This window comes from Punica granatum, chromosome 8 (assembly GCF_007655135.1).
Source record: "Punica granatum isolate Tunisia-2019 chromosome 8, ASM765513v2, whole genome shotgun sequence".
NCBI lineage: Eukaryota > Viridiplantae > Streptophyta > Magnoliopsida > Myrtales > Lythraceae > Punica > Punica granatum.
In genome coordinates, this window is record NC_045134.1 from 9,115,992 (window position 1) to 9,143,045 (window position 27,054).

General features: G+C 39.9%; 3 protein-coding genes across 3 annotated transcripts; all 3 read right to left on the bottom strand.

The window, feature by feature from the left end:
* Positions 1-1,038: 1,038 nt before the first annotated feature.
* On the bottom strand, positions 1,039-3,281 carry LOC116189403 (MATH domain and coiled-coil domain-containing protein At3g44800-like). The gene is made up of 3 exons (XM_031519059.1): positions 3,121-3,281; positions 2,861-3,027; positions 1,039-2,540 (listed from the first exon to the last, which is right to left on the bottom strand). The coding sequence occupies exons 1-3, from the start codon at positions 3,237-3,239 to the stop codon at positions 1,702-1,704; spliced, it is 1,125 nt and encodes a 374-aa protein (XP_031374919.1). The 5' UTR covers positions 3,240-3,281; the 3' UTR covers positions 1,039-1,701.
* A 15,097-nt stretch (positions 3,282-18,378) lies between these two features.
* Positions 18,379-18,996, bottom strand: LOC116188699. Its single transcript, XM_031518184.1, has 2 exons — positions 18,886-18,996; positions 18,379-18,777 (listed from the first exon to the last, which is right to left on the bottom strand). Exons 1-2 carry the CDS (start codon positions 18,994-18,996, stop codon positions 18,379-18,381), a joined length of 510 nt encoding a protein of 169 aa, XP_031374044.1.
* Positions 18,997-19,773: 777 nt separating this feature from the next.
* Positions 19,774-21,426, bottom strand: LOC116187470. Its single transcript, XM_031516169.1, has 2 exons — positions 21,176-21,426; positions 19,774-20,774 (listed from the first exon to the last, which is right to left on the bottom strand). Exon 2 carries the CDS (start codon positions 20,513-20,515, stop codon positions 20,045-20,047), a length of 471 nt encoding a protein of 156 aa, XP_031372029.1. The 5' UTR covers positions 20,516-20,774; positions 21,176-21,426; the 3' UTR covers positions 19,774-20,044.
* Positions 21,427-27,054: the final 5,628 nt, after the last annotated feature.

Genomic DNA, 27,054 nt, shown 5'->3' on the forward strand with positions numbered 1-27,054 from the left:
AATCACATCCCATTTGTCCTTTTTCCACAATCAAAATCAAAGTTACTTCTACTCTGAATCCAAACGCACCATAATGGCTTGTTTGGTTTTAAAGTAGGATTTTAAAATCCTACTTTAACTTAATTTTACCCACAACAAAATAAAATAACTTATACAAAATCAAAGGGTGGGTCCCATTTATACTTCTATTTTTCCACAACAAAACAAAATAACTCATACAAAGTTAAAGGGTGTGCCCCATTTATACCATTTTTTTTCAAAATCAAAATTCGATTTTAAAATCCTATTTTAAAACCAAATGTAGCATAAAGTACTTCTACAGATATGACCACATGGGAAGATTCAATTCAGTTTTAGCAACTTCGCTACGGCGTTGCGCGAGATGCCGGTAAGAAAAACAATATTAAATACACGTATAATTAACTTAATTTTTTGTAACTCAAATTTTACATATTTCCATATTGCAGTCCAGATTTTCAACTGCGGTCCAAACTAAACCACCAATTTTATAACTACCTGATATTCACTCTGAAGTTTTAGTTTGGATTTTCACTTTGCACTTATTGAGGATTGTTTGTAACCTCTTATTCAGTCCGAACTTTCTTTGATCACCATAAATCTTGTACGATTAGTAATTGAGATCCTTCTTCGTCCCCTATATGTATGGTAGACATCAAAAAATTACAAGGGCCGACCAGACAAATTGACGACTTAGTGTTAATCAAGGAACATGGAGGTGTCAGTCAAAGGTTTGTGAAGAAATGGAATTCATGAGACTTCAGATTGTATGCAAAGTAAAAGATCAAGATGTGCGAGTTTTGCTCCTGAACTACATCGAATATAAAGTTTTGAGGAGTAATTTCGACATTTTTCCGTGTGGAAGCATTCAGCAAAAGGAACTATTCTATGTAATGTAATAACGATGAATTCAGAAATGTCTCTTTGTTTGCTTGAATGCCGGAATAAGCATTCATATATTTCGTGAAATTTACCATGATAATATTGTCAGTCCTTTGTTGTAGGCGACACCAGCTAAAATTATAAAAGATACAAATTTTTATCAGATACTTGCACTACAATCACGAGTCACTCATATCGAATATCAGTATCCTAGTATGATATAAAACCGAAGGCACCTGCACATGGAAAAAAAGTACAGAAATAACTCAATTTCCCACCTCTGTTCATAATCACCTGTTGGTCCTGATGAAAGTTCATAGTATTCAATGAGACATCCATCAATCAAACATAATAAATGGGGCATCAACCAGTCAATATCCCATGCCACCGACCAATCCTTAATCAATTCTCCCAGTGACTTCAAAACACGAGGGCTGCACATCTTCTTCCCTTTTAGCCATCCAAGGATTTGGCAGGATCCATCAGGACTTTTAGGGCACGTTTGGTTCGCCGGATTAGGTGGGGCACGGATTAACTATTCCGCACGGATTAACTTCCCAGACTATATGGGACTGCCATGAATTTAATGTTACTGAGATGAGCTTAATCCTCCTGGCAAAACCCATCGGAAATAAAAAGAAACATAGCAAACACAAAATGACAGCCCAAACAATCAGGATTCTAAAGCTAAAAAGGTTTTGACAGAACGCATTTCAATGTCATCCCTCAGTGCAACAGGAAAGAGCCAGTTTTCTTGCAGCTTGAAGTTTCTCAGCCATCTTCACTTGGCAACCTGAAAGATTAAAGGAATTGTTCCTTCAAACTGGACCAAGCACTGGTTGATCTAGACATCCTTTCCTCAGCTACTTTCTTCTTCTCCTCGGCCTCTGTTAGCTTCTTCTCCTGAATTGCGAATCTCGATTTCACTCCCTCTGACTCATTCATCAGATTTTCCCAATTAGACGTGAGCTTCACCTTTTTGGAGCAGACTTCCTTTAGTCTCTTCTTGAGCTCTTCCTCTTCCTCGGTGAGGCCATCAAATGACTGCTTGTATGAAAGGTGAGTCTCGTGATTCTTCTTCATTGCTGAATATAAATGATTCCAAGTGATTTTCTGCAGCTCAAAATCGGAATTGTCTTGCTCAAAGGTTAACAAGTCGCAGACAAAATCATCAAAGTTGGCCTTAAACGTCTCGATCGATCTCTGCTGATCAGGAGACAACCCAGCTCGGGCATGGCTCAAGATCGACAAGGCTGAAGAAAGCCGATCTGTCATGTTCAACCTGAAGAGATCTGACAGGCATTCCTTCAAGGAGTGCTTGGCCTTCTCTATATCATCTGCGCTCGGAGAGTCCGAAGCCAAATCAATGGTCCATGTACGTGAAGCCGATCCTGCTCTTAAATCAGAGTTTCCAGCAGCACCGAAATAAACAGAAAGACAGCTGAAATAAGAGTCAAGCCTGCTCATTTGTGTGGTTAACTCGATTGGCGGAGCAACCTCATGGAGAGTAATCTCGACCTCAAGAACCACAGTATCATTAACCACATAACCTTTAGTGTGGTCGTGAAGCACAGCCAGAGGCATGAACTGCTCGAACCCCCAATTGTGCGTTCCTGCCCCGAACCTATTTAGACGAGACTCTGTAATTGTTTCAAAGGCTGTTAGACTCGCTCAAGAATAACTAAGTACTTGAGACAACGAATTGATCTTTTGCCGTCCATTTCAACAAATTATTGATTATTATGGGCATGCTTGATCCCGAACGGTTCTCGATATTAATCCATAAACAACAAAGAAACTAATAAGCAATCATGTGTGAAAGCTTCATTGGCTTGGCCTCTGCCTCCGAAGTTGCCAACTTTTCTAAGCAACTAACTTTTTAGAAGTTTGTAACTTTGCATCATACAAATTATCCAGCAAAACGGGAATCAAGAGCCGCAAAGAAACCATCAACACGCACCGATTTTTGTTGAGCCCACTCCGCTTTCCTGATTGACTAAAGTGAACACAGACTTGGCAACTCTGCACCATCCATCTGGCAATATTGCAGCATCCGCAACCTCTAAGTATATTGACAAATGAGACTGCGCGCCCGTGCGGTTCCCCTTAGGATATATAAGTATTCGCCTGCTCCGATAAAGTAAACGAAGAAACCATCATCGCCTACATTTGCTCAACAAAGAAAGTTGGGAGAATCAGAGCAGAGTCGGGAATACATACCATTCGCAGCCTCCAACAGTGAACGCTTCGGAGCGGAAGTTGTTTTCATTCTTCTTCATGGAGAAGCTGTCGATCCTCCAACTGTACTTCCCCGAGCGACGCGGTTCTTCTACTTCCATCGTCCGCTTGTCAGTCGCCTTCTCCGAGGACCAACGAAAACTTCTCAGAGGACAGTGTATATACATAACATTATTATTCTTTTGTAACCCAAATTTCACATATCTCCAATTTACGTCCCAGAACTTCTAAAATATTTACAATCTGAACCCCAAACTGAAAGTTTAGTCTGGGTCACAATGCGGGGGTCCGGGTCCCCCTCGGTTTTGGAGTTTCTCATGCTGTCCGGTCCCCTTTGAGCTATAGTACATTCATTTGTATGGTACTCATTTACAGTATTCTCAGCTCCGCATTATTAATGACCTTCGTGTAACCCTCAATTAAAACCAACTTCAACAACTAGCTATTTACTATTTCGAAGTCACTTAAGAGTTAAGCTTTGATAATGTAGTGAGAACGTCCAGTCCCCATCGGGCCTCAAGAAATTAGAAAGTACTAAATGAAGTATATATGACAACGCTATGAAGGATTAAAAAAAATATATAGAATCACTAGTTTACTACCCAAGTCTATTTTATTTATTTATTTAGTATTTTATTTACCAGTCTATACTGTCAAAATGTAATATTAATTGTATATATTATTAATTCACTCTATATTTTAACATATTCATCAAACTTGTGCATATAACACAAATACAATTTTAGTAAAATTTAAAACCTAATTAATATTATAGATGTTTGTATAAATATGCCAAAAGCTTTATGAATGGTCCACTATTGTGCAAAAAGCTTAATAAGTGGCATGAATAAGGGGATGAGATTGACGCGTTAGTGCAGAAGAAGACTTCCACTCTTGAGCATAACAAAGTCAAGTTTAGCGGTAAACTTTGAAAAGTTATGGGACCCAACAAAGAAACATAAAAGCAAAGAATAAAAATGGTAGATAAGTACTTTATCTGAAAATTAAAATGTAATTAGCCATTCAACCTACACGTTGAGCAAGTCTCGCATTTTTTGGAGACATATAAGCAGGTGGTACATTTATTGGATAAAAATTTTGTAAAAATTTAAAATTCATTAATGGTATTAATAAAGAGTGCTTTCGATAGAAAGAAAAAGATTATGGTGAAAATTATAAAAGTTAATGCATTTAATGCTATAATGTAAGGAACATGAAAATAGAGGGTCTCTTAAAACGGTAATGTGGCATATCCTCATCGATTCAATGCGAGGCTCTCGTGAGACTACTTTGAATTAGATAATATTATGGTAGATTCTTCGATCATGATGAATTTTCAATGGAAATCTCACGTAACTACAACTGGCCCATATAAATTACGATTCGGGTCAGAAGGCCCAATTTCAGGCCTGACATAGTGGAATGGGCGGGCCGGCTCACTAATCAAATTTCAAGCTCGTACGGCATCCATAAGCAATTCAATTCTTATGTACCCTTTCGTGCACAGTTAGTAAGTGAAATCCTTATTCGTACCTTGCTTGTAGACATGCTAACAAGTTACAAGGATCAACGAGACAACCTTAAAAATTCAGTTTTAATCAAGTAATCCGACAGTGTAACAGGTTTGTGATGATGAGACTTTACGTTGCATGTTAGGTAAAAAGTTCAGGGTGCAATTTGGGCCGTGTAAAACTTCATTGAATGTGAAGTTTTCGGATAAAATTTACTCTCTTTTGGTATGGAACTCGGAACCGTTCTGCATTGTTTTATAAAGAATTAAGAGTAAAATGCAATTTGCCCCCTAAGCTTTGAGTCCAAAGGCAAAGTGTCTCCCGACCTTTAAATTATTGCACCATACCCCCAACCTACTTAAAAGGAAGTAAAATGCACCTCATCTACTTTTCCGATCGCTTTTCCGGCCAAAGTTTAATTTGTTGATTTCATAATTCATAAAATAATTCTAAAGTTAAAAAAAAGGACGTAGAGAGAGAGGGGGGAAGATGCAAACCGGGCGCGATGATCTCTCTATCTATGTTCCATGATCCTCTCCCAAGCTGAGTCCAAACATGCTACTGCTTCCTTGTTCTCTCATCCAAGGTCATTCTCAAGAATGTGGAAATTGTGCATTTTGCAGTTTCAACGCTTCTTCACAGTCAGAATGAGTATTTGTTGTGCTAATGTTAACAACTACATGTGAAAATTGGGGCTTTATGCCCATTCATCATATGAAGTTCGACCAAGCGACCAAAAGATGAACGCCAATACCACCCTTGTTTCAATTAGCATAATCTCCCGAAAAGAGGATCTAAACTGATGAGGCATGCAGATCACAAACAGAGGGGAGCAGTAGCATGTATAAAGTGACAATTTTTGGCTTCATCCTTGCCAGAACCGCCCATGGATGGTAGAGGGAGAGACTTGGGGAGCAGTAGCATGTTGGGCCTCAGCTTGGGAGGGGATTCACGAGACGCAGAGATTTGGGGAGAAAAGGGGCGGTAGTCGCACAATAAAATTATTTTATGAATTATGAAATTAATAAATTAATAGTAAATTAAAATTTTGGCCGGAAAAGTGACTGGAAAAGTAGATGGGGGTGCACTTTGCTCCCTTTTAAGTTAGTTGGGGGGTATGGTGCAATAATTTAAAGGTTGGGAAGCACTTTGCCTCTAAGCTCAAAGTTTGGGGGGCGAATTGCATAACACTCAAGAATTAATGAGGAAGCGTCTCTTTGTTGGCTGAACAGTGGAAATAAACATTTTTGTACGTATTATCGGAGGATTGTATTAATAATACAATTATCGGACCTTCGTTGTCAGACCTTCCTTCCTAGGAGATAGAATGTGGACTTCCTATGAACTTGTTCGACGATGACAGTGTTCAGAAAATTCTTAGTATTATTTGCTTGACGGATGGTGGCTTGGCTGCTGACTCTTGCATTTGGACTCTCACTCCATCGGGGGATCACTCAGTCAAGTCTTTATATGTAAGTGACCAAATGCATAGATTCAATGCAGCCTCGAACTTCAATTGGAAATCTTTGTGGAAATTGAAAATCCACGAGCTACAAAATCCACTCGTGGAAACATGCTCATGATGGCCTCCCCAGGTTTTCGCAAAGTAGTGACCCCTTGTCCTCTTTGTTTAACTGGTTCTGATAGCTTTGCTCACCTCTATGGTGATTGTCTTTTTTATCAGGTTACTGGGAGGGAATCACCTTGGCACCTTATTCCTGCCCTGTCTCATCACCTAAATTCATAGTGAAGTTCATTGCTAATCCTTGATCTCAGTTAATTGCAAAGTCCACAGATCCTCTATTATTCTCTGTATGGTTCTATTGTGCTGTAAATGTTGTGGAATGCTAGAAATGACGGTACTTTTGCAGGTAACCAAGCTGAGCTGCTCAAAATGCCGCAACAAATCGCGAAGGCTTTTTCCGACCAGAAAGACAGTATGAAACAAGCCTCACATCCTTCACTGCAGCCTTGCCTTTCCTGCTCGGCAATGACTCTTTCTAAGAACAGGTTATCCACATCTCACGGGCCAGCCCAAGGAACTCCACCTTTTGAGCCTCCTGACACTGAGCCTCCTGATCGTGCATCTTCCCCAGTTCAACAAAGCTACTGCACTTTCACAACTGCAGGCCATTCTCATGCAAGTTCCCTGCTGCATTCCATTGACCCGAGAAGGACTGCGGCCTTTCCTTGCAGCTGGACCAAGATCTACACTGACGCGGCTTGGACTTCAAATTGCACATACCTTGCTGGTGTTTATTCTAGTGCAGATGCATATGGGACTTTTTTCGCGATGTTCGCCATGAATCTCAACTTCCCCTCTCCTGGCAAAAAGCTGGTCTCCTGGCCATCTCCTTAGCTGCAGAATTTGGCTGGTCCAAGATTTGGATTGTTGGTGATGCTCTAGTCTTAGTTGATGTAATCTCCATTTCGACTGATATAAGTCGTTTACTTTCTATGTTTTCGGATTGGCATCTTACTTGGATCCCTTGCTCTGGATACCATCATGCTCGTGGCCTCTGCCGAGCTGTGCTTACATCAAGTTTATTCATCAATCAACGGTCCCTGTGTGTTGAGTATCACTATCCTTGTAATGTACAGGATAGGTTTTATGATCTGTATGATACTCTGCGCAATTTTCCTTTTCATTCATTGTGGCAGCCAAAGAGGACAGGTTCAGGTTTTTAAAGGATGAACTGAAATAGAAGTGAACAAAATACAACCCAGACAAACTGACTGAGCTTTATATGAAGATTGATTCAGAATGTTATTACTTTTTGTCCATGAGAACATACGATGTCAAGCCCTCATTCTAAGATTGAGAGGAAATGCAGCACTTACTCAATGGAAAGTACACACATTCTCAGGAATATCTTTACAAGTGGGAGACCTCATCATGCGTCCCCGAATCTCACAATGAGCCCTGACTTTTCCTACCCGGTGGGTCTGCATAACACACCCGGACTGCGAATGCTTCTTCCCTTTCTTTCCAATGATCTCTTGGTTATTTTGGAGCATGCAGGCACGTCAAACCGTAATATATAGGGCATCAACCTGTCATGTGATTGATTTTCTTAATTATTTATTGCTATCTGTTGTTTGATGCGATTATTCTCTTGGCTCGTGTTCTTACTGCAGTTTTGCTTTGCTGAGTGTATTTCTTAGATTTTCTCTCATCAAATCCAAGATGGTCAAGTACAGTACAGTACTATACAATCTATGAACTGCGTTGTCTTCTTTAGCTGGAAACAACATGACAGATGAAAGTTCCAAATTACTTGATATCCTGGTTGAACCCCTCAAACCCCAGTTGCCCGGTTCATTGTACGGTTTTAAAAACTATGCCTATGAGTGATGTGTCACGATAATCTTGTGCCATTTGTAAACTTGTCATTGTGAGGAAATCTCTTAACGGGGGGGGGGGAGGTCCTTCTGCTACGTGGCATCTTCCGGGGAATTGCTCCGGATTTTATTATTGTATATAGATATAGATTAGGAAAACACGATAATGGAGAAATACAATAAAAAATTAAAAGGGAAAAACAAAGAAAAAGTGAAAACAAGTCCAGGCGGACAACCAGTCACATCTTGATAGTAATTTTCCTTGTTGGAATCATAGGCGACCAATTGGAGATAAACAGAAAAATATGGCAGCACCCATTGATGCAAAACATATTGTTCATGTTCAGATGGAAATAAACATAATAAACACAAAACCAGACAAGGTTTCTAAAGATAAAACGTTTTATAGACCGCATTTCTATCACATCTGACAGCATTTCAATCACATTGTCCAGTGCCATAGAAAATAGCTTGTGATGCAGCTTCAGCTCAGTCATTTTCACTTGGCAAGCTGAACATTTCAAAGGAATTGTTCCTTCAGCCTGGACCAAGCACTGATCGACCGTGACATCCTTTTCTCAGCTATCTTTTTCTTCTCCTCTGCTTCTGCTAGCTTCTTCTCCTGAATTGGGTATCTCGATTTCACTTCCTCCGATTCATTCATCAGAGTTTCCCATTCATATATCAGCTTCGTCTCTCTGGAGCTCAGTTCCTTCACTCTCTTGTTGGCCTCTTCCTTTTCCTTGGGTAGGCTATCAAATGATCGCTTGTGGGAAAGGAGAGTCTCATGATTCTTCTTCATTGCAGAATATATATGGTTCCTCGTGATTCTCTGCAGCTCAAAATCGGAATTGTCTTGCTCAAAGGTTAAGAAGTCGCATACATGATACAAACTCATCAAAGTTGGCTTTAAAAGTCTCGATCAATCTTTCCTGATCAGGAGATAGCCCAGATTAAGCATGGCTTAAGATCTACAAGGTTTACAGAAGTCTTTCTCTCATGTCCAAGATGAAGAGATCTGACAGCCATCCCTTCAAGGAGCGCTTTGCCTTCTCTATACCATCTGCACTTGGAGTTTCAGAAGCCCAATCAACAGCCTGCCTATCCAAAGACGATCCATCTCCCAAAGGAGGGGTCCCAGTAGAAGTAAAATCCTCGGAAAGACCGCTCAAATAAGAGCCAAGCCTGCTTATTTGTGTCGCTAACTCGACAGGCGGAACAAGCTTGTGTAGAGTTATCTCCACTTTAACAACCACAGAATCATTAACTACTTAACCTTTACTTGGGTCGTCTAGCTCAGTCAGAGGCTTGAATGCCTTGAACCCCCAATCGCTCTCTTCTGACTTGAATACATGACGGGTCACTGTAATTTTTCAAAGGCGTCAGATACGCAAAAATAACAAGGCACTCGAGACAACAAATTCAACTATTTTGCCGTCCTTTTCAAGAAAGTCTTGGTTATGGGCATGCTTGATTCCAAACTGCTCTCCACATGAATTCACAAACACAGAGATGATAAGCAATCGTGTTTGACAACTAGACTGGCTTAGGCAGCCGCCATTTTTTCTAAGCAAAATGGCAAATCTGTCTTCGGATAATTACCTTCTCCACAAGTAACTTTGCATCGTTAAAAAAAAAAACCTTCAAAACCTTGTAGTCAAAGGTGGACCAAATATCAATGGACAGCATCTGCCTGGAAATCATCGTTGAAAATGAACATCATCGACAGCGAAACAACGAAAGAATACCAAACGCACACCTTTTGTTGTTGAGCCGACTCCTCTGTCCTGATCGATTAAAGTGAATACAAACATCCACTAGGCAGTGCTGCACTATCCGCGACATCCAAGTACATCGACAAATGATCCTTGTTGTTCCCCAAATAAATGAAAATCATCATCATCCTATATCATCCTTTTGTTCAAAAAGGTTCCTCCATAATCTAGCCCTGCGGCAGCCGATACAATTGCAAGCATGTGCTGCAGAGAACAAAAGATCTTGCTCCTAAATTGGATTGTGTGTCAAAGAAGATAAAAGCGGAATGATGAGAGCAAAGTAGGGAATATAAAACTTGCAGCCTCCAAGAGTGAACGCTTCAGAGTAGAACTTCTGGACAGTTTGCATCTTGGAGAAGCTTTCGGTCCTCCACCTATACTTTCCGGACGGAAGCTGTTCTTCTTCCATTGTCCGTCAGTCTCTTTATCCGATCACTCACTAAAAGTCCAATCTTCGATATGAACTGCTGATTAAGAGACAAGCAAAATGTCTGTTGGGTTCCCTTCTTCTCATCATTCAGACTCCAAGTCTCCACTGATTTCCTCATTCCCCATTATTCTCCAATTCCCTAGTACACTAGGAAAAGCCTAATTGACCCCAATTAATCCAGTTTGGGCTAGGTCGGCCGTTAAGGGGAATAAATGTCGAACTGCTTGAATCAATCCTTATTGGTAAGAGCCTTGACATGGCGAGGAAGAACCAATAATAATTCTTTAATGAACAATAATTATGACGATTATTCGAGTGATTAGAACCAATTCCTCTTGTTTCATGCAATTTAATTGGTGTTTCATCACGTGACAAGATAAGATCACCTAAGAATTTCTTGTAAATCCCTAATTTTTTTTTACTATGTCAAGTATTGTCATGACCCAAAAATTCTGCAGAGATTCCTTTAGAGAATCACGATATCCATTTTTCCAAATTGAAACCTGTTAAATAATTCCATAAAATCTCAACTACATCTATCCCAACCAACCACATCGAAGAAACATATGACACCTCCAAAAGAAGTTCTCGCATGTTTTTAAAAAATACTCATGAAAAACTGAACAAAAATTTTCAAGTCGTAACTGTTCACAAACATTCTATACATAGCTTGATACCTATGATATATACAAGTCTAGCTACAAATCTTTCACGCTGATCCGCGAAGTCCAAAAAGTCCTTCAATGCTGCTAGTCTAGCTTCTAATTCATAGAACTCCCAAAATTATCTTATTGAGTCGAGCCTTCAAGATTTATGCTCTCGGTCTCTTTGGCCCCTGAAATCAGTCAAAACCCCAACCAAAATAGGGGTCAAGCTCTTCCTTGTGAAAAGATTTCCTATCTCGGTAGTTGTCTACCACCCTAGCCGTTCTCTCTCTCAGTCTCTCTCTCTCTCTTTAAGCTCGAATGGGGCAGCCACAGAACAGAAACTTGAAGGAAAACAAAAAGTAAAATATAAAAACAAATACTTGAAGCGGTGGAAGCTTATCCGGAAGAAATGGATGGCGCAAAATGGGCTGATGAGCTTAGCCCAACTAAATCAAATAAGCCCATATGTAAATGCATACGTATAATAATGATATAATAGGGTAGTGATATGCACATGCCCACAAGTATACACCTGAAGGTTTCGTATGTATGGGTTTCACTTTGCGCACATCAACAACTTACTGAAGTGTCCTTGAAATTGCATTGTCTTTGATCTTAATGGGGCTTGTGCAATGAGAAAATGAAGAAACGAAATCCTTCTTCATCCCTAGTTATGGACATCCTAAAAAAATTCATAAAAGTGCAAAGTTCGGAGCTATATGTAAAACTCAAAGCGCAAACTATATCGAAGATAAAGTTTTTAGACATGTCAACTGAGAAATTTCTCTTCGTTGGCTTGAGTACTCTTTGGAGGCATTCATGTGTTATTATTTTTGAAATTTATGATATGATACCATTGTCAGACCTTTGTGGTCGTAGGCATTAGCTGATATTGTAACCCAAGCACTATACGTTCTGATGAGGTATTTGCAGTTCAACCAATATGTCACTGCGTATGATTATTTGACGCGACATTGGGTTATGGGCAGCAGAGCTTCCTTTTTTGTCGTCCAATCTGTCCTATCATGTGATATCGTATAGGATCAAGCAGTCAATGGTGAAGCTTGGCTTGTGAATGGTCAGGGCATACTGGAAATTAGGATTTCTCGTTGGTGAATTTTTCAAAAGGAAGAAGACTAGGAAGGCATCATAGTAGTCGATGTCTATGGGAGAATGACTAGGAAAGCAGACTTCTTTGACAATATTCTATTATTGCTACCATTCCCAGAGCGGTGGATGATGGTGATAGAATACGATCATATACACAGATTGATCCATCCCGAGGAAAATGGCGACCATATCTGGGGCTACAGCAAGAGCATCAAGCTTGATACCTAACAAATTCTGCCAATTTCTTCCAACCTTACTCGTCTAGGGGGTGGGGGTGGGAACGCGGTGGAGTCAACTGGTAGATGCTTTTGTCTGTGCGAAAGTGCTGTGCTTCTTATGGTAATGACAAAATGTGGATCATAAGCTAGTATTATATATTGGATGTATTATTTGCCCAACAAATTGACGATATAACAAATGACAAGGAGCGACCAGTGTACCTGAGATGAGCTTAGCCGTCTGGGGCACTTTCTTCAACGAAATCAGTCGGGGAGATAAACCGAAATATATGGCAGACACTCGATACAAAATATAATTAGGGGTCGGACAAGATGACATTTCAGATGTCTACCGCAGTGGGTAAGAACGTGGAAAGAAACATAATAAACAGAAAATTTTATTCCACAAAATAAGGTTTCTAAAGCTAAAAGGTATGACGAGACAGCAGCTCGATCACATCCTATTGTGCAACAGAAAATAGCCTGTGATGTTGCAGCTTCTCTGCCATTTCCGCTTGGCAAGCTGAAGGTTTAAAAGGAATTATTCCTTCAGACTGCGCCAAGCACTGGTCGATCGAGACATCCTTTCCTCAGCTATTTTCTTCTTCTCCTCAGCCTTTGCTAGCTTCTTCTCCTGAATTGCGTATCTTGATTTCACTCCCTCTGACTCATTCACCAGAGTTTCCTAATCAGACTTCAGCTTCATCTTTTTGGATCAGAGTTCCTTTGGTCTCTTCCTCGTCCTTGGTGAGGCCATCAAATGACTGCTTGTATGAAACGTGAGTCTTGTTCTTCTTCTTCATCGCGGAATATAAATGATTCGAGATTTTCTGCAGCTCAAAGTCAGAATTGTCTTGTTCAAAGGTTAAGAAGTCGCAGACAAAGTCATCAAAGTTTGCATTAAAATGTCTCGATCGATCTCTGCTGTTCAGGAGATAATTCAGCTCGGGCTTCGCTCTAGATCGACAAGGCTGAAGAAAGCTGATCTGTCATGTTTAACTTGAAGAGATCCGACAGGCATTCCTTCGAGGAGTGCTTGGCCTTCTCTATGTCATCTGCGCTGAGAGAGTCAGAAGCCAAATCAATGGTGAAGCAGATCCTGCTCTTAGATCAGGGTTTCCAGTAGCATCAAAAGAAATGGAAAGACAGCTGAAATAAGAGTCAAGCCTGCACATTTGTGTGGTTAACTTGACCCGCTGAACAACCTCATGGAGAGTAATCTGAACCTCAAGAACGACAGTATCATTAACCACACAACCTTTGGTGTGATCATGAAGCAAAGCCAGAGGCATGAACTGCGGGAACCCCCAATTGTCCTTTCCTGCCTTGAACCTATTTAGATGAGACTCTGTAATTGTTTCAAAGGCTGTAAGACTCGCTCAAAAATAACTAGCCCCTCTAGATGACAAATTAATCTTTTGCCGCCCTTTTCAACGAAGTATTGATTATGATGGCCATGTTTGATTTGGAACGGCTCTCGATATGAATCCATAAACACAAAGAAAGTAATAAGCAATCGTGTGTGACAACTTCATTGGCTTGGCCTCCGAAGTTTCCGATTTTTCAAAGCTACCTTTATAAAGCTTGGAACTTTGCATAATACAAATTATCCCCAAAAAAAAAAAAAAGTCGAACGAAGGAATTAGGATATCAATTGCCTGCATATCTCTATTCAAAAAGGGGAATCGAGAACCGCAAAGAAACCATCAAACGCACCACTCTCCCTTGAGCAAACTCTGCTTTCCTGATCGACTAAAGTGACCACAAACTTGGCAACTCTGCACCATCTATCTGGTAATGTTGCAGCATCCACAACCTCTAAGAACATTGACAGATGATCTGAGGAGCCCTCCCGCTCCCCTTGGGATTATAAATATTTTCCTGCTCCAACAAAAAAAGGAAATCTATCATCACCTCCATCTGCTCAAAAAAGAAAGCGCAAAGAAGTTGGGAGAATCAGAGCAGAGTGGGGAATAGTATACCATACCATTTGCAGCCTCCAACAGTGAGGGCTTCAGAGTAGAGCTTGTGCTCATTCTTCTTCTTGGAGAAGCTGTCGATCCTTCAACTGTACTTTCCCGACGGAAGTTGTTCTTCTTCTTCCGTCGTCCGTCAGTCGCCTTCTCCAATCACACACTGAAATCTATGATGGAAACCGTATTAGATACTCAGTTTCATTAAATGATATATGTATTTCTTACACAAATTTTACCATCATGGACCATGGTAGAATGTTGTATAAAATAGTTATATATAAAATTAATATTATAGTTAACATTGTAAATAGGTCAATATATAACAATACTATATAAATAAATGAAATGAATGCGTGCAATGCATTGGTAGTAGACTAGCGGAGTTGTATCATGGAACAAAGGTAAAATGCTTAGAGAAAATGGGCAAAATATCGACAGTTTTGAGGGGAAATAGAGGGAGAGGAGAGAGTGGAGAGAGGAGAGAAAAATGGGTAGTTATTTGGTAGTTACACGTTAGCATGTGAATTTATTCATCTAACCTCAACTTCCTCCGCATCCAATGATTCTCAAATTAAAATGCCATACTGATATGGGTATTTTAGGGAGAAGGAAAGTTACACCAACTAACTTCCTTCTCCCTTTTGTAATATGCTAGACGTGTACCGGCATTATGTACGGGACTTTTAGAAAAAATCTATAAAAAAAAAAAAGTGACATAGAGAGAAAGGGGTGAGAGTGGAGAGAAAATATAAAAAATTTGAAAATAAAGTGATGTAGAGAGAAAGAGATGTGAGTGGAGAGAGAGAAGAGAGGAACGAGGAACGAGGAAAGAGATAAAGGAGAAAAAAGAGTAAGAATTTGAGAGGTGAGTGAATAGTTTTTTAAGTTATTTTATTATTTTAATTTTAAATGAGTGACTTTTATTAATTTAAATATATCTAGCGTTGAAAAATTGGGAAAAAAAAGTTATACAAAACTTTACTTCTCCTTTTTTGAGTATTATATATATATGTATATATATAGATGTTTGCTTTGCTAGTTGTTTTATGAAGAATCTATTATAAGTTAACTCCGGCTGAATAATAAGTCTTTTGTTAAATAATAAGACGTTTACTATTTTTCCCAAGCATTCTTAAAAGACTTTTAGGTATGCTCCATTTGGATACCAAACTGTCTTGTCTGAGATACATGAACTAAAGTATTATCCATTAAAAATAAAAATAAAAAGAGATACACGAATTAAGAAATGTCTATTCATTGGCTTGACAGCGGAAATAAACGTTACTGTATAGTTATATGCGGTTAATTCAACTGGGAATAAAAGAATCGGCTAAGGTTGATGGGAAAAAGAGGTAGAATGCCTTATCTTTTGTTTTTTCGGGTGAAATGCAGGCGCGAGGCGCAATAATTAAATCCAATTGCGAAAAAGAGGGCATAGAGATCCCTACTGCATCCTCAGATAGCAATGCAATAATAAGGCCATAATGATAATGGCATAATATAAGCCTATGAATTCCAATAGGAAATGAGAGTGAACGAGTCATTCGTCAGCAAGACTATACAAAATTTCCTATTTCCACTTACCGGACATCGACCATACATTATGCTGTCATTGCCATCAGAGCGGCAGCCTCTACACATGCCACACGATGCGCACGATAAAAAACTGATAGATGATTCAGAAGTTCAGAAAAGAATTGGCCCAATTCGATGAAAGATCCGTCTTTATAGGCCCTCGGGATTATATATTGGATAACTACGCTTCTAACAATGTTATGGGATGAGCTTATTGCTCCTGTCACTTCTCATCAACCAAACCAGCTGGCCTGGATATGATCGGGAAAACATGGCAACACTGATTAATGCAAAACAATATCTTTTGGAGAAGGACAGGGAGACACTGAGATGCTAACATTAGTGCTTCATATGATGCATAAAGTAACATTGATAAACCAAAAAACGCGAGCCGATGCAGATACGCCTTCTAGAGCTAAAAGGTTCGATAAACTGCGTTTCAATCACATCGACAGCATTTAGATCACATCCGTCTGCTTGTGCTGCACAAAGCTTCTGAGCCATTTTCACTTGGCAATTAAGCTGAAAATTTCAAAGGAATTGTTCCTTCAGACTGGACCAAGCACTAGTTGATCGAAACATCCTTTCCTCAGCTATTTTCTTCTTCTCCTCTCCCTCTGCCAGCTTCTTCTCCTGAATCGCATATTTCAATTTTACTTCCTATCATCAAAGTTGGCCTTGAATGTCTCGATCGAATTCTGCTGATCAGAGATAACCCAGCTCAGGCATGGTTTAAGATCAACAAGGCTGAAGAAAGCCTATCTCTCGTGTTCAACTTGAACAGATCCGAAAAGCAATCCTTCAAGGAGTGCTTGGCCTTCTCTATATCATCTGAGCTCGGAGTCTCAGAGTCTAATTCAGTGCTCTGAGTATCTGATGCCGATCCTTCTCCCAAATGAGGGGTCTGAGTAGCACTAAAATACTCAGAAAGACTGCTGAAATAAGAGTCAAACCTGCTTTTTTTCATCCTAACTCGATGGACGGAACAACTTCGTGGAGAATTATCTCAACTTCAACAATCACAGTGTCATTGACTACATAACCTTTAGTATGATCGTGGAGGTCAGTCAGATGCTTGAATTCCGAGAACCCTCAACTGGTTGTTCCTGCCTTGAACATGCGATGCGCCTCTAATATTTTCGAAGGTTGTTAGACTCGCTCAAAATCGCTAGGCACTTGAGATGACAAAATGATCTTTTGGCGTCCTTTTTAAGAAAGTATTGGTTATTTTGGACATGCTTGATTTTCTTTTTGATGGATAATAAGAATTCATTTATGAGTGAAGAACAAAGTAAACGGGATGTATACAAAACAGCTCACCATAAATGGGCATGCTTGATTTCTAATGGCTCTTCAAACGAATTATGATAAACAAAGATAATAATCAGCTATCACATCTGACAAATTAATTAGCTACCGACGTTCTGATTTTTTCAACGGAAGATATGGAATATCTCTCCAGAAAACTATCCTCCCTCACAAGTTCGAGAATGAAACAGCACAAGGAAACAGCGGACACAGACCATTTGCTGTTGAGCCGACTCCGCTGTGCTGATCGACAGTAAGTACAAACTTGGCATCTCTCCACCATTCCTCAGGCAATGCTGCAGCTCCCGCCACCACTAAATAGATATGCAAATGGCTCCTGGCTGTGTCATCTCCCTTGGGATAAATACGTATTTGCCTGCCCCTACAAACAAGACAATCCATCATCTATCCATAGCATCCATTTGTCCAAAATGATTCCTGGACAGGACAAGGATGCTGCAGTTGGTACAGCTGCAGCAAGCGTGCGCTTGTTGTGTTGCAGGCAGACACCGAAGTTTTGTCCACAATGTACCCATAAATGTTAGCTCATTTATGAATGAGTAGGGCAGAGTTGGGGAATATACATACCATTTGCAGCATCCAACAGTGAACTCTTCAGAGGACCAAATCCGCTCATTCTTCACCTTGAAGAAGCTGCTGATCCTGCAGGTATACTTTCCTGACGGAAGTTGTGCTCCTGCCATCATCGGTCTCCCTCCCCGATCACACGGTCAAAACATATTAATATAAGAATATGCAGAGGACAAAAGAGCACTAGGAAAGTCTATTGGGTTCCCCTTCTCGTGATTCAGCCAGACTCCTCGTCTCTGTTCATTTCTCTCATTACCCATTTTGCTTTTCCTAGTCTTCTCCAGTTCCCTAGTACTCCTCGTCAACAGGAACAAAAAAGGACCGTTGGCTAAATTTAAGAAGACGCGACCTTTAAGGCCAATTATTAAAAGTTTGCCATAACTAATTGGGGTTATTAGCCTAAAAGATCATTTTCTTTAAATTTCAACATCTCCAAACTTTTATTTTTTGACCAGGATATTCACAAAGTTTCGCTCCGTGTACAGTCCATGAGTGCATCATCTTGTTTAGTTTGGAAACGACGGGAGATTTTATAGTGAAATCAATAAATTGACTACACCGTACTATCAAGTAACTTACTTAAAATTTGTGTTAAAATTAAGAATTTTACTAAAAAATTAAGTAAAATATTTTGAAATTTGTGTATTTTATTTTAAAATTTGAATATTTTACTTTTAAAGTGTGCAATGTGCTTTGAAACTAGTGCAGTAACTTATTAGAAATTTACTTTGATTATATGATGCAACTTGATTGCAACCTAGGAAAGGACATCACATGTGATGTACGGATCAACAAAGAATACCGCTCCATCTGGTGTAGCGTTCTCGTGAAATTGAGTCACGATGTTTTTTCTTTCTTCGTGCAGAATTAGGGCATAAACTTTGTTCAGGGAGTGCGGCGGCTCATGGCTGAGGATATTAGACCTCACAGTCGCGGATTCCGACCCTAGATCCATCAGAAATTGATGGGTCTTCTCCCTTTCTCTTTGCGCTGTGTACAACTTGGTGGCAGAGCAAGTGCACGTCGGTATCTCTAGGTAATTATCCAATTCGTCCCAAAGTGTTTTGAGTCGTGAGTAATACTTCGTCACAGACATCCCCTCCTGCTTCAAATTGTCGATTTCTGCTTTCAATTGGTAAATCCTTGTTTCATTTCCCTGCGAATATCTTTCCCACAGGTCTTCCCACAATCCCTGTGCTACTATTGCACATGCTACACTGGATTGGAGCTATGATTCCAGTGTGTTAAAGATCCAAGAAATTACCAAGGCATTGCAGACATCCCATTTCGCCCCGTTTGGATCATTCTCCGGTGGCCTTGGCACCGTGCCATCAATCATCCCAACTTTGTTCTTCGCCGTCAATGCAGTGACCATAGCCCTCGACCAGGTAAGATAATTTGAGTCATTTAGCTTATAATTGATCAAGCTCGTACCTGTGTAGTCTGATGGATTGACAGTATACACTGAAAATGAATCATGTTCGACACCCTTTCCTGACACCTCTACTCCTTTTTGGATTGTTGCTGTTTCTCACAACCCTAGAGTATATTAGGTTTCACGGTCCCAATTCTGCTCTGATACCATGTGAAAAGAGGAAGCTTGTAAGCTTACTTTGATTGATCACTAATAACCGATACATATAGTGGAATGTCATGAAAGAAAAATAAGAAAGACTGCTAAGATTTCTAATTGCCTATTATACATGAATCTAATTAGGTTAGCTACAATAATATACAAAAATGATTCTGCTAATCTTGGAGTATGAGGATCTCATAATTATTCCCGTAATAAAATACCCCATTTACCGGATATTTTCTTACTTTCGTTTGCAAAATTTCTTGTGTTTCGTAATATTTATCGCAACAGCTATCGACCAAACAATAAGGTTGGTCCAGACGCACCATGGCTGAGACTAAGCAAACAGCTTTGGACTCAGCTGTCGAGCACGCAATGATAATATTGACGGTGCCATCAAGGTGGTGATCCACCAAATTACTGTATCTAAAGACGCTATCAAAGATGCGTTTCTAATTGCGCAATTTGTCTTAGGTAATCTTCACGGATTATATATCCGATTAAAATGAACGTTCCTGAGATGAGTTTAATTATATTCGACACTCGTTGACACAACATGTAGTTTGGGGCGGGAAATGGGGAAATTTGAGATGTCTAGTACAGTGCTACAGGCCACGGTAAGAAACATAACAACTGAATAAGGATTTTAAAGGTACTTGGTTCGACAGATAGCATTCCGGTCACATCCTCCAGTGCAACACAGCTGGTGATCTTGCAGCTTCTACAGCCATTTTTGCTCCGCAAGCTGAAACTTTAAAGGAAATGATCCTTCAAACTGGACCAAGCACTGGTACATCGAGACATCCTTTCCTCGGCTATTTTTTTCTTCTCCTCTGCCTCCGCTAACTTACTTGTCCTGAATTGCGAATCTCGATTTCACTTCCTCCGATTTGTTCATCAGAGTTTCACACTCAGATATCAGCTTCATCTCTCTGGCACTCACTTCCTTTAGTCTCTTTTTGAGCTCTTCCTTTTCATTGGCAAGGCTATCTAACGACGGTCTCTGTGATAGGTGAGTCTCGTGATCATTCTTCATCGTAGAGTATAGGTGATCCCACGTGATTTTCTGCAGCTCAAAATCAGAATTGTCTTGCTCAAAGGTTAAGTAGTCGGAGACAAAATCAGCAAAGTTGATCTTAAATTTCTTGATTGCTCTCTTCTGATCAGGAGATAACCCAGCTCGGGCATGGCTTAAGATCGACAAGGCCGAAGAAAGCTTATTGGTCATGTTCAAATTGAAGAGATCTGACAGGCATTCCTCCAAGGAGTGCTTGGCCATCTCTACATCATCTCCAGAAGCCAAATCAAGGGTCCGCATATCTGAAGCCAATCTTTCCCCCAAACGAGAGGTCCCAGCAGCATTAAAATACTTGGAGAGATTGCTGAAATAGGAGTCAAGGCAGCCTATTTGTGTCGCTAACACGACTGCCGGAACAACCTCGAGTAGAGTTATATCAACTTCAACCACCACAGTATCATCAACTACATAACCTTTAGTGCGATCGTGAAACTCATTCAGACGCTTGAATTTTGCGAACCCCCATTGGTCGTTCCTGCGCTGAACCTGTGATGGGTCTCTGTAATTTTTTGCAAAGGCTGTTAGACTCAGAAAAAATAACTAAGGCAATTGACACGACAATTTGATCTTTGGCCGTCCTTTTCAAGAAAGTATTGGTTGATAAGGGCATGCTTGATTAAATGGTTCTCTAAATGAATTTATAAGCACAAAGGATAGTAATCGGCAATCACGGCTAACAACTTCATCGGCTTTCGAAGTTCCCATTTTTCTAAAGGAAAACAAGGAATATCTCTCCACGCACCCGTTCTCTCCCACAGCACTTTCGAAAGTTCAAAACTTTGCAACATGTGTAGAAATTATCGACCAAATGTTGAACAAGTTAAGATCAAAGGACAGAAATTGACTGGAAATCTTTTGTCGAAAATGAGAATCCAGAACAAACAGCAGAAGAAACAGCACCCATTGCTGTCGAGGCTTCTCCATTCTCCTGATCATCTAAAGTGAATGCAAGCTTGGCATCTCGGCACCATCCATCAGGCAATGCTGCAGCATCCGCAACGTCTAAGAACATAGACAGATGATCCGCAGCATCAATATATATTCGCATGCTCCAACAAACAAACAAATACCAAAGTTCATCTCCAGGATTGCAGTGTCTTGTCCGTCTGTCCATTTGCTTAACGGAGAAAGCAACAAAGAAGTTGGAAATACCACTTGCATCCTCCAATAGTGAACGCTTCAGAGCAGAGCGACGCTTGAGGAGCTGTTGCGTGGCGGCAGCGGCCCCACGCGGCAGCTTCCCAACCATTTAAAAAAAAAAGAAAATTTGGCTGTTGACCCGAATTAAGGCTGTTGGACCCCCGACGGCCTTAATTTCATTTTTTAATTTATATTAAAAAATTATTTATAAATACTCCAGTTTACATCTAAGGGCACGTTTGGTTCGCAGGATTAGAATAGATAGGGAATAGAATAGACATGGATTAGAATAGACAGGGAATAGAATGAAAATTCTGATGAAATTTTTGTGTTTGGTTGGAGGGAATAGACATGGAATAAAATTATAATTATGATGTTTGGTTGAGTTGAATAAGGAATAGAAAGAACAAGAATAGGATAAAAAGACAAAAATGCCCTTCATATAAATATAATGGATTTTATAAGATAAATTAAATTTTTTTAAAAGAAAATAAAAGAAGTTACTGTTCATCTTCTTCTCAGAGACGATGAACAGTAACTTCAATCGGATCAGCTCGAGCTCGAACTCGAACTAGAGTTCGCAGGTAGCGATCTCGACCCCTACTTGATCTCCAATTCCCCCAAATCACCAAACCGTAATCACCCCTCTTCCTCCTCTTCCTCATCGTCTCACTCCTCTTCCCTCTGCAAGAACTCCTTGTGTGCTGATCCTCATCGTCGTCGTCTTCTCCGGCACCTTCCTCGTCTCCTCCTACTTCTCCTACATCTTCAGTTCCACCTCCCTCCTCCTCTCCCACCCCACCATCCACCTCCACGTCGATCTCCCCCTCATCCCCTACGCCCTCAGCTTTCCTGCCTTCTTTGCCGCAATCGTATTCTCCTTCGAGTGCCTCTGCGGCGCCCGCTCCCGAAAATGCCACCGCGCCAGCTGCAAGGGCCTCAAGAAATCCATGGAATTCGATCTCCAGCTCTAGACCGAGAGCATTCTCAAAGGCCATGGCATCTTTATTGTAATAAGTCAAGAAAGTAGAGGGCATTTTCGGGTTTTCACTACTATTCCGGATGCGGCATAGCTAATCCTCACGTTCGGGGGAGGCACCCGTATTCCCCGTCTAATCCGGATAACTATCCCGATCCGGAATACTTATTCCTCGTACCCTTGAACCGAACATCGGAATAGGTATTACGTACGGAATGGATATTCTGATCCTTATCTCAACCGGTGAACCAAACATAGCCTAATTTTTCACTTTTACTTCAATTTCACCCTCAATTATCGATTCCAACTCCAATTTAACCCCAAATTTCCTCCTCTCTTCTTCGATATAAAAAAAGAAGATGATCCAAACCAATTGAATTGTTTCGGATATTATATGCCGAATCCGAAATTCCCCCAAAATCTAAATTCCCAACCTTCTGACTTCTCCAATAACCAAAAATGTAATCATCCCAATATGAACTTCCCCCAGAATCCAAATTTCGAATATTATCCCCAACCATATGCCTTCTAACTAAACCCAAATAATGGATTTGCGGGTTCAACCTCTCAATTTATGGGTGGAACGAGTTCGGGATTTGGAAGCGCCAATATGGAATCCAGTCAATCTCCACTGACAAATTCTCCTTTGCCATTCACTCAACCTCCTAGCGGTGGTCCCTGTGACATCAACCCGGACATTGAATAAGTTACACCTCAAAATAGAAGTAGTCACATCGGCCAAAGATGATAATGGGAAGATGATAAGCCACTAATCAATACATGGCTAAATGACGAGCAAGATTTCGTGGTTGGGGATGATCAATTTGGTGCAACATTTAGGGAGAGGATCCACTGGCATTGCCTGTCGAGCGACTGCAGGCGTTTCTCCACGAAGAACTCTGACACGTTGAAGCAACGGTCCCACCAGATTCACGCAATCGTATCGGCCTTCTGTGGATACTACATGTAAGCTGAGCGTCATAAAGCAAGCGGAGCAAATGATGATAATATGCTGGAGATAGCCCATAATTTATACTGCGAGACCGAGAAGGTCAAATTCCACATGTTGCTGCACTGGAATATTCTCCGTCGTGAATCAAGATTTTTAGCCCTTATCGAATCTTTTGGTGACATTTCGAAGCGAACAAAGACAAATACTTCCGGTGAGTACACAACCTCATCCACTATCAATCGGATAGTAACTCTTAAGTGCATCTAGAAGGCAGAGATGTGGTTAAGAGAAAAATTGCTAAAAGAAAATCATCTGAAGGGAAAAAGGCAGTTGGTATCGATCTCGGTGAGAGGAAAAACGTTGTCCGTGGTCTAGCTATTAGTCTCAAGAGTCAATATGGCGAATTGCACAAAATGAAGGAAAAAGAGTTCCAGATTAAGCAGAGAAAGTTTCAGATCATGTAGGAAGAAGTTAAAGACAAAGCATATAGAATCTGCCTCGAGACTCATGGCAACTGACATGAGCAATTATTTTCTAGACATGCTTGCCATTCATAAGAGGTTGTTAGAGGAAGCTCTTTTGAAGATTTTCAATAGTAAATTACGTTTGTACTGTTTATGTTGTGGGGGGTTCAGAGTCATTATTTATGTTTGTAATAACATATGGTTCTAATGAAATTTAAATTATACTATGTTATGTGTTTTTTCGAATCGTTAAATAATTTACTTTTTAAAAAGTAACCGTTGGAAAACGTTGCAAATTAACTGTTGAAAAGTAGTCTTGGAATCTTCTCTACAAAATTATTTCACTCTCATATGCACTCACTCACAGCCTACCATTTCCCATTCATATCCCCTCATCTCCAATTCACATCCTTCAAATACATGTTTGAAAACCGTAATGATCCCAATAATATGTCCATGGATCCATCGGACTGGATGGAAGATCTGTTGAAACATTATAAGGATCCATGCATCCTTGACCTCCTTCAGAAGATCGAGCAGGCCACCTCTGGTGAAAGCTCTTCCTCCACACCGAAAAGGAAGATAGTTGACAAGAATCGCAAAGCGATTCATAAGCAACTTATGTAGGACTACTTCATTGACAAGCCAGTGTACTCTGCCGAGGCATTTTGACGAAGATTTAGAATGAGGAAGCATCTGTTCCTTGAATTGTGGACGACCTCTCAAGTGTCTATCCATTTTCCTGTAGAGAAGAGATTTCGGAGGCAAAGCAAGCCTATCCCCGCTACAAAAATGCATCATGGCCATACGTATGTTGGCCTACGGAGTAGGTTCTGACGTCGTTGACGAATATTTTTGGCTAGGAGAGAGTACCGTGAACGAATGCCTCTACAAGTTTTGTGAACACATCATTTCGGTTTTCGGCCCTCAATACTTGTGCTAGTAAAATGCAAGAGATGTTCAATGCCTACTACATATTGGAGCGTCACGCGATTTCCCCGACATGATGGGCAGTATCGATTGCATGCATTGGGAGTGGAAAAATTGCTCAAAGCCATGGCACGGTATGCATAAGAGTCACCATAGAGTTCCAACTTTAATAGTTGAAGTAGTGGCGGGACCTGATCTTAGGATATGACATTTATTTTTCACATCACATATAACTAATTTGAACCCTTACATTTTCGTCAATCTAATCTGGATCATCCATTTTTATAAATTTTAGAATTTTAAAATTGTTCCAGAAAAATCATGATATGGTTCATTTGTAATATAAAATGTGATTTTTGGGTAACAAAGAAAAGGGAAAGGCAGGAGGAAGAAGAAGAATAAGAAAGAAGGAATGTGGAATATAATTGGCCGCACGGAATTAAAGATTCCATTTTTATATACCTTATTTTTCTTTCTAAAATCCAAAATCTATTCTTGGATTGAGGAAAGTGCGAGCTTTTATGCCATAAAGAAACCACTCTCTCTCTATGCCTCTGTTTGTCTCTCTTTGTCTCTCTATCTCTTATTCTCTCTCTGTTATCATCCCTGAGTTTCTGGCTATGGCGATTCCCTTTGCCCTCTTCTCATTGTTCGATATCTGTGAAGGGACAGTAGTGTCATTTCACTACTGATGTTGGACTCGCCGTCGCCGTGGAGAGGGGAGGTGAGAATATCACCCCTCTCTACTGCTCACTCATTAACCTTGTTTGATTTATTTAATCGACAAAACAATTAGGGGCAATTAATGTAGCTGATTCGACGAGTGATTTATGATCGATGGCATGGCGCTTCCTCATTGATCTATGTCTGAAGGTTAATTTGTAATATTATTGAAGGTTTGTGTGATGAAAATATGAAAGTAAATAATGGAAATACTTAAAAGAAATTATGTAAAATGAACAGTTTATATTAAATGAGGAGAGATCTAAAGGGTTATATTAGTTTTGTACTGTGTGAAAAAAATAAAATTATGCACTATCGAATTTTGGGGTATATATACACACACATAATAGTATACAGGGCCGGAGTTAAGATTTTCATTCAAAGGGAGCAAATTAATATTTTTGGGGTAAAATTTTAAAAATTTAAAATTTTAAGATGATAAAATACTAATTTTATAATAAAAAAACTCATACTTTTAGGAATAAAATTTTAAAATTTCAAAGTTTAAGAGGGCAATTGTCCCCTGACAGTACATTGGCTCGCCCCTGATAGTACACACAAGTTGTAAACGTGGTGTAGGTTTGTATCAAGAGCTATCATGCCGATTCCCTTTACAGATTCGATTTTTTTTTAGATATATCTTTATATCAGTGAGTTGGTTGTCGTAGTTATCGAATTTTTCTTCTTTTTTTCTTCTCTTTTTGAAGATTTTATGGATTATTTAGCAGGTCTGAATTTTCTTAGAATTTTATCAGTGGAAGGTCGTGACATTTATATAGAATACAGAGAATTGTTACCGACTTGGAAAATCCACAATTAATCACAAGAAGTTCACGAAAGTGCTAAATGGGGAGATCGGGATGATGTTTCGATTTCCCTCTCCGATACTTAAGTCACTATCAACTTTAGGGAAGTGTATGGGATGTGTAACCGAAAGGAATTGTAGGACGTACCTCTGGATTTTTATGAAACCACTCAAATAATTTCAATTATTTGAGAGATACTCGATATCTCATATAGATCTCGTAGGTCGATAATTAAGGAAATGGGCTAAGCTTGCTGCTCAAGCTAGGCAATCCATCATGGGAGGGGGGGACCGGGATGCCACTGGCATCGCCCTTCCTGAAAAGCCAAGTCCCTAACAGGATTGGGTTTCTATCGTAACCTGATATAAATATTAATTAATCGCAAAAAACAAGTACTTCTCAAATATGTAGATAGATAAAATATAATATGAAATAGAGATATCAATAGGATATATCGAAGATATAGCCAGATCATCAATATTGATAGATAACATCAAATATATTCATAGAAGGTTTTCCTGACGTAAGATGTTATCGTAATCGAGAAGATCGGGGCAGCCCCGATTCAATAAATAGGACTGCTATTTTAGTTCGTAACAGACTCCATGAGCAATGGGTGACAAGAGTCTTGTGCCATTTATGAATTTTTCACTGGTAGGGAGTTCAAATGAGTAATGGTCCTGTGTATGAATTAACTAATCATTTGCAAACATCATAAAAGAATAGTAACTCATATTCACTTGATAAACATACACTCCAAATTTCAAGCTTCATTTGAAAATACT

Excerpts from the sequence above, each read along its gene's own strand:
- LOC116189403 (XM_031519059.1), bottom strand. The coding sequence starts at position 3,239 with ATGGAAGTAGAAGAACCGCGTCGCTCGGGGAAGTACAGTTGGAGGATC. Across the intron at positions 3,028-3,120 it reads ACTGTTGGAGGCTGCGAATG|GCGAATACTTATATATCCTA; the intron begins GTATGTATTCCC and ends TTATCGGAGCAG. Across the intron at positions 2,541-2,860 it reads AGTGGGCTCAACAAAAATCG|AGTCTCGTCTAAATAGGTTC; the intron begins GTGCGTGTTGAT and ends AAACAATTACAG.
- LOC116188699 (XM_031518184.1), bottom strand. The coding sequence starts at position 18,996 with ATGGTCACTGCATTGACGGCGAAGAACAAAGTTGGGATGATTGATGGC. Across the intron at positions 18,778-18,885 it reads GGGATGTCTGCAATGCCTTG|GGAAATGAAACAAGGATTTA; the intron begins GTAATTTCTTGG and ends AGATATTCGCAG.
- LOC116187470 (XM_031516169.1), bottom strand. The coding sequence starts at position 20,515 with ATGCGGACCCTTGATTTGGCTTCTGGAGATGATGTAGAGATGGCCAAG.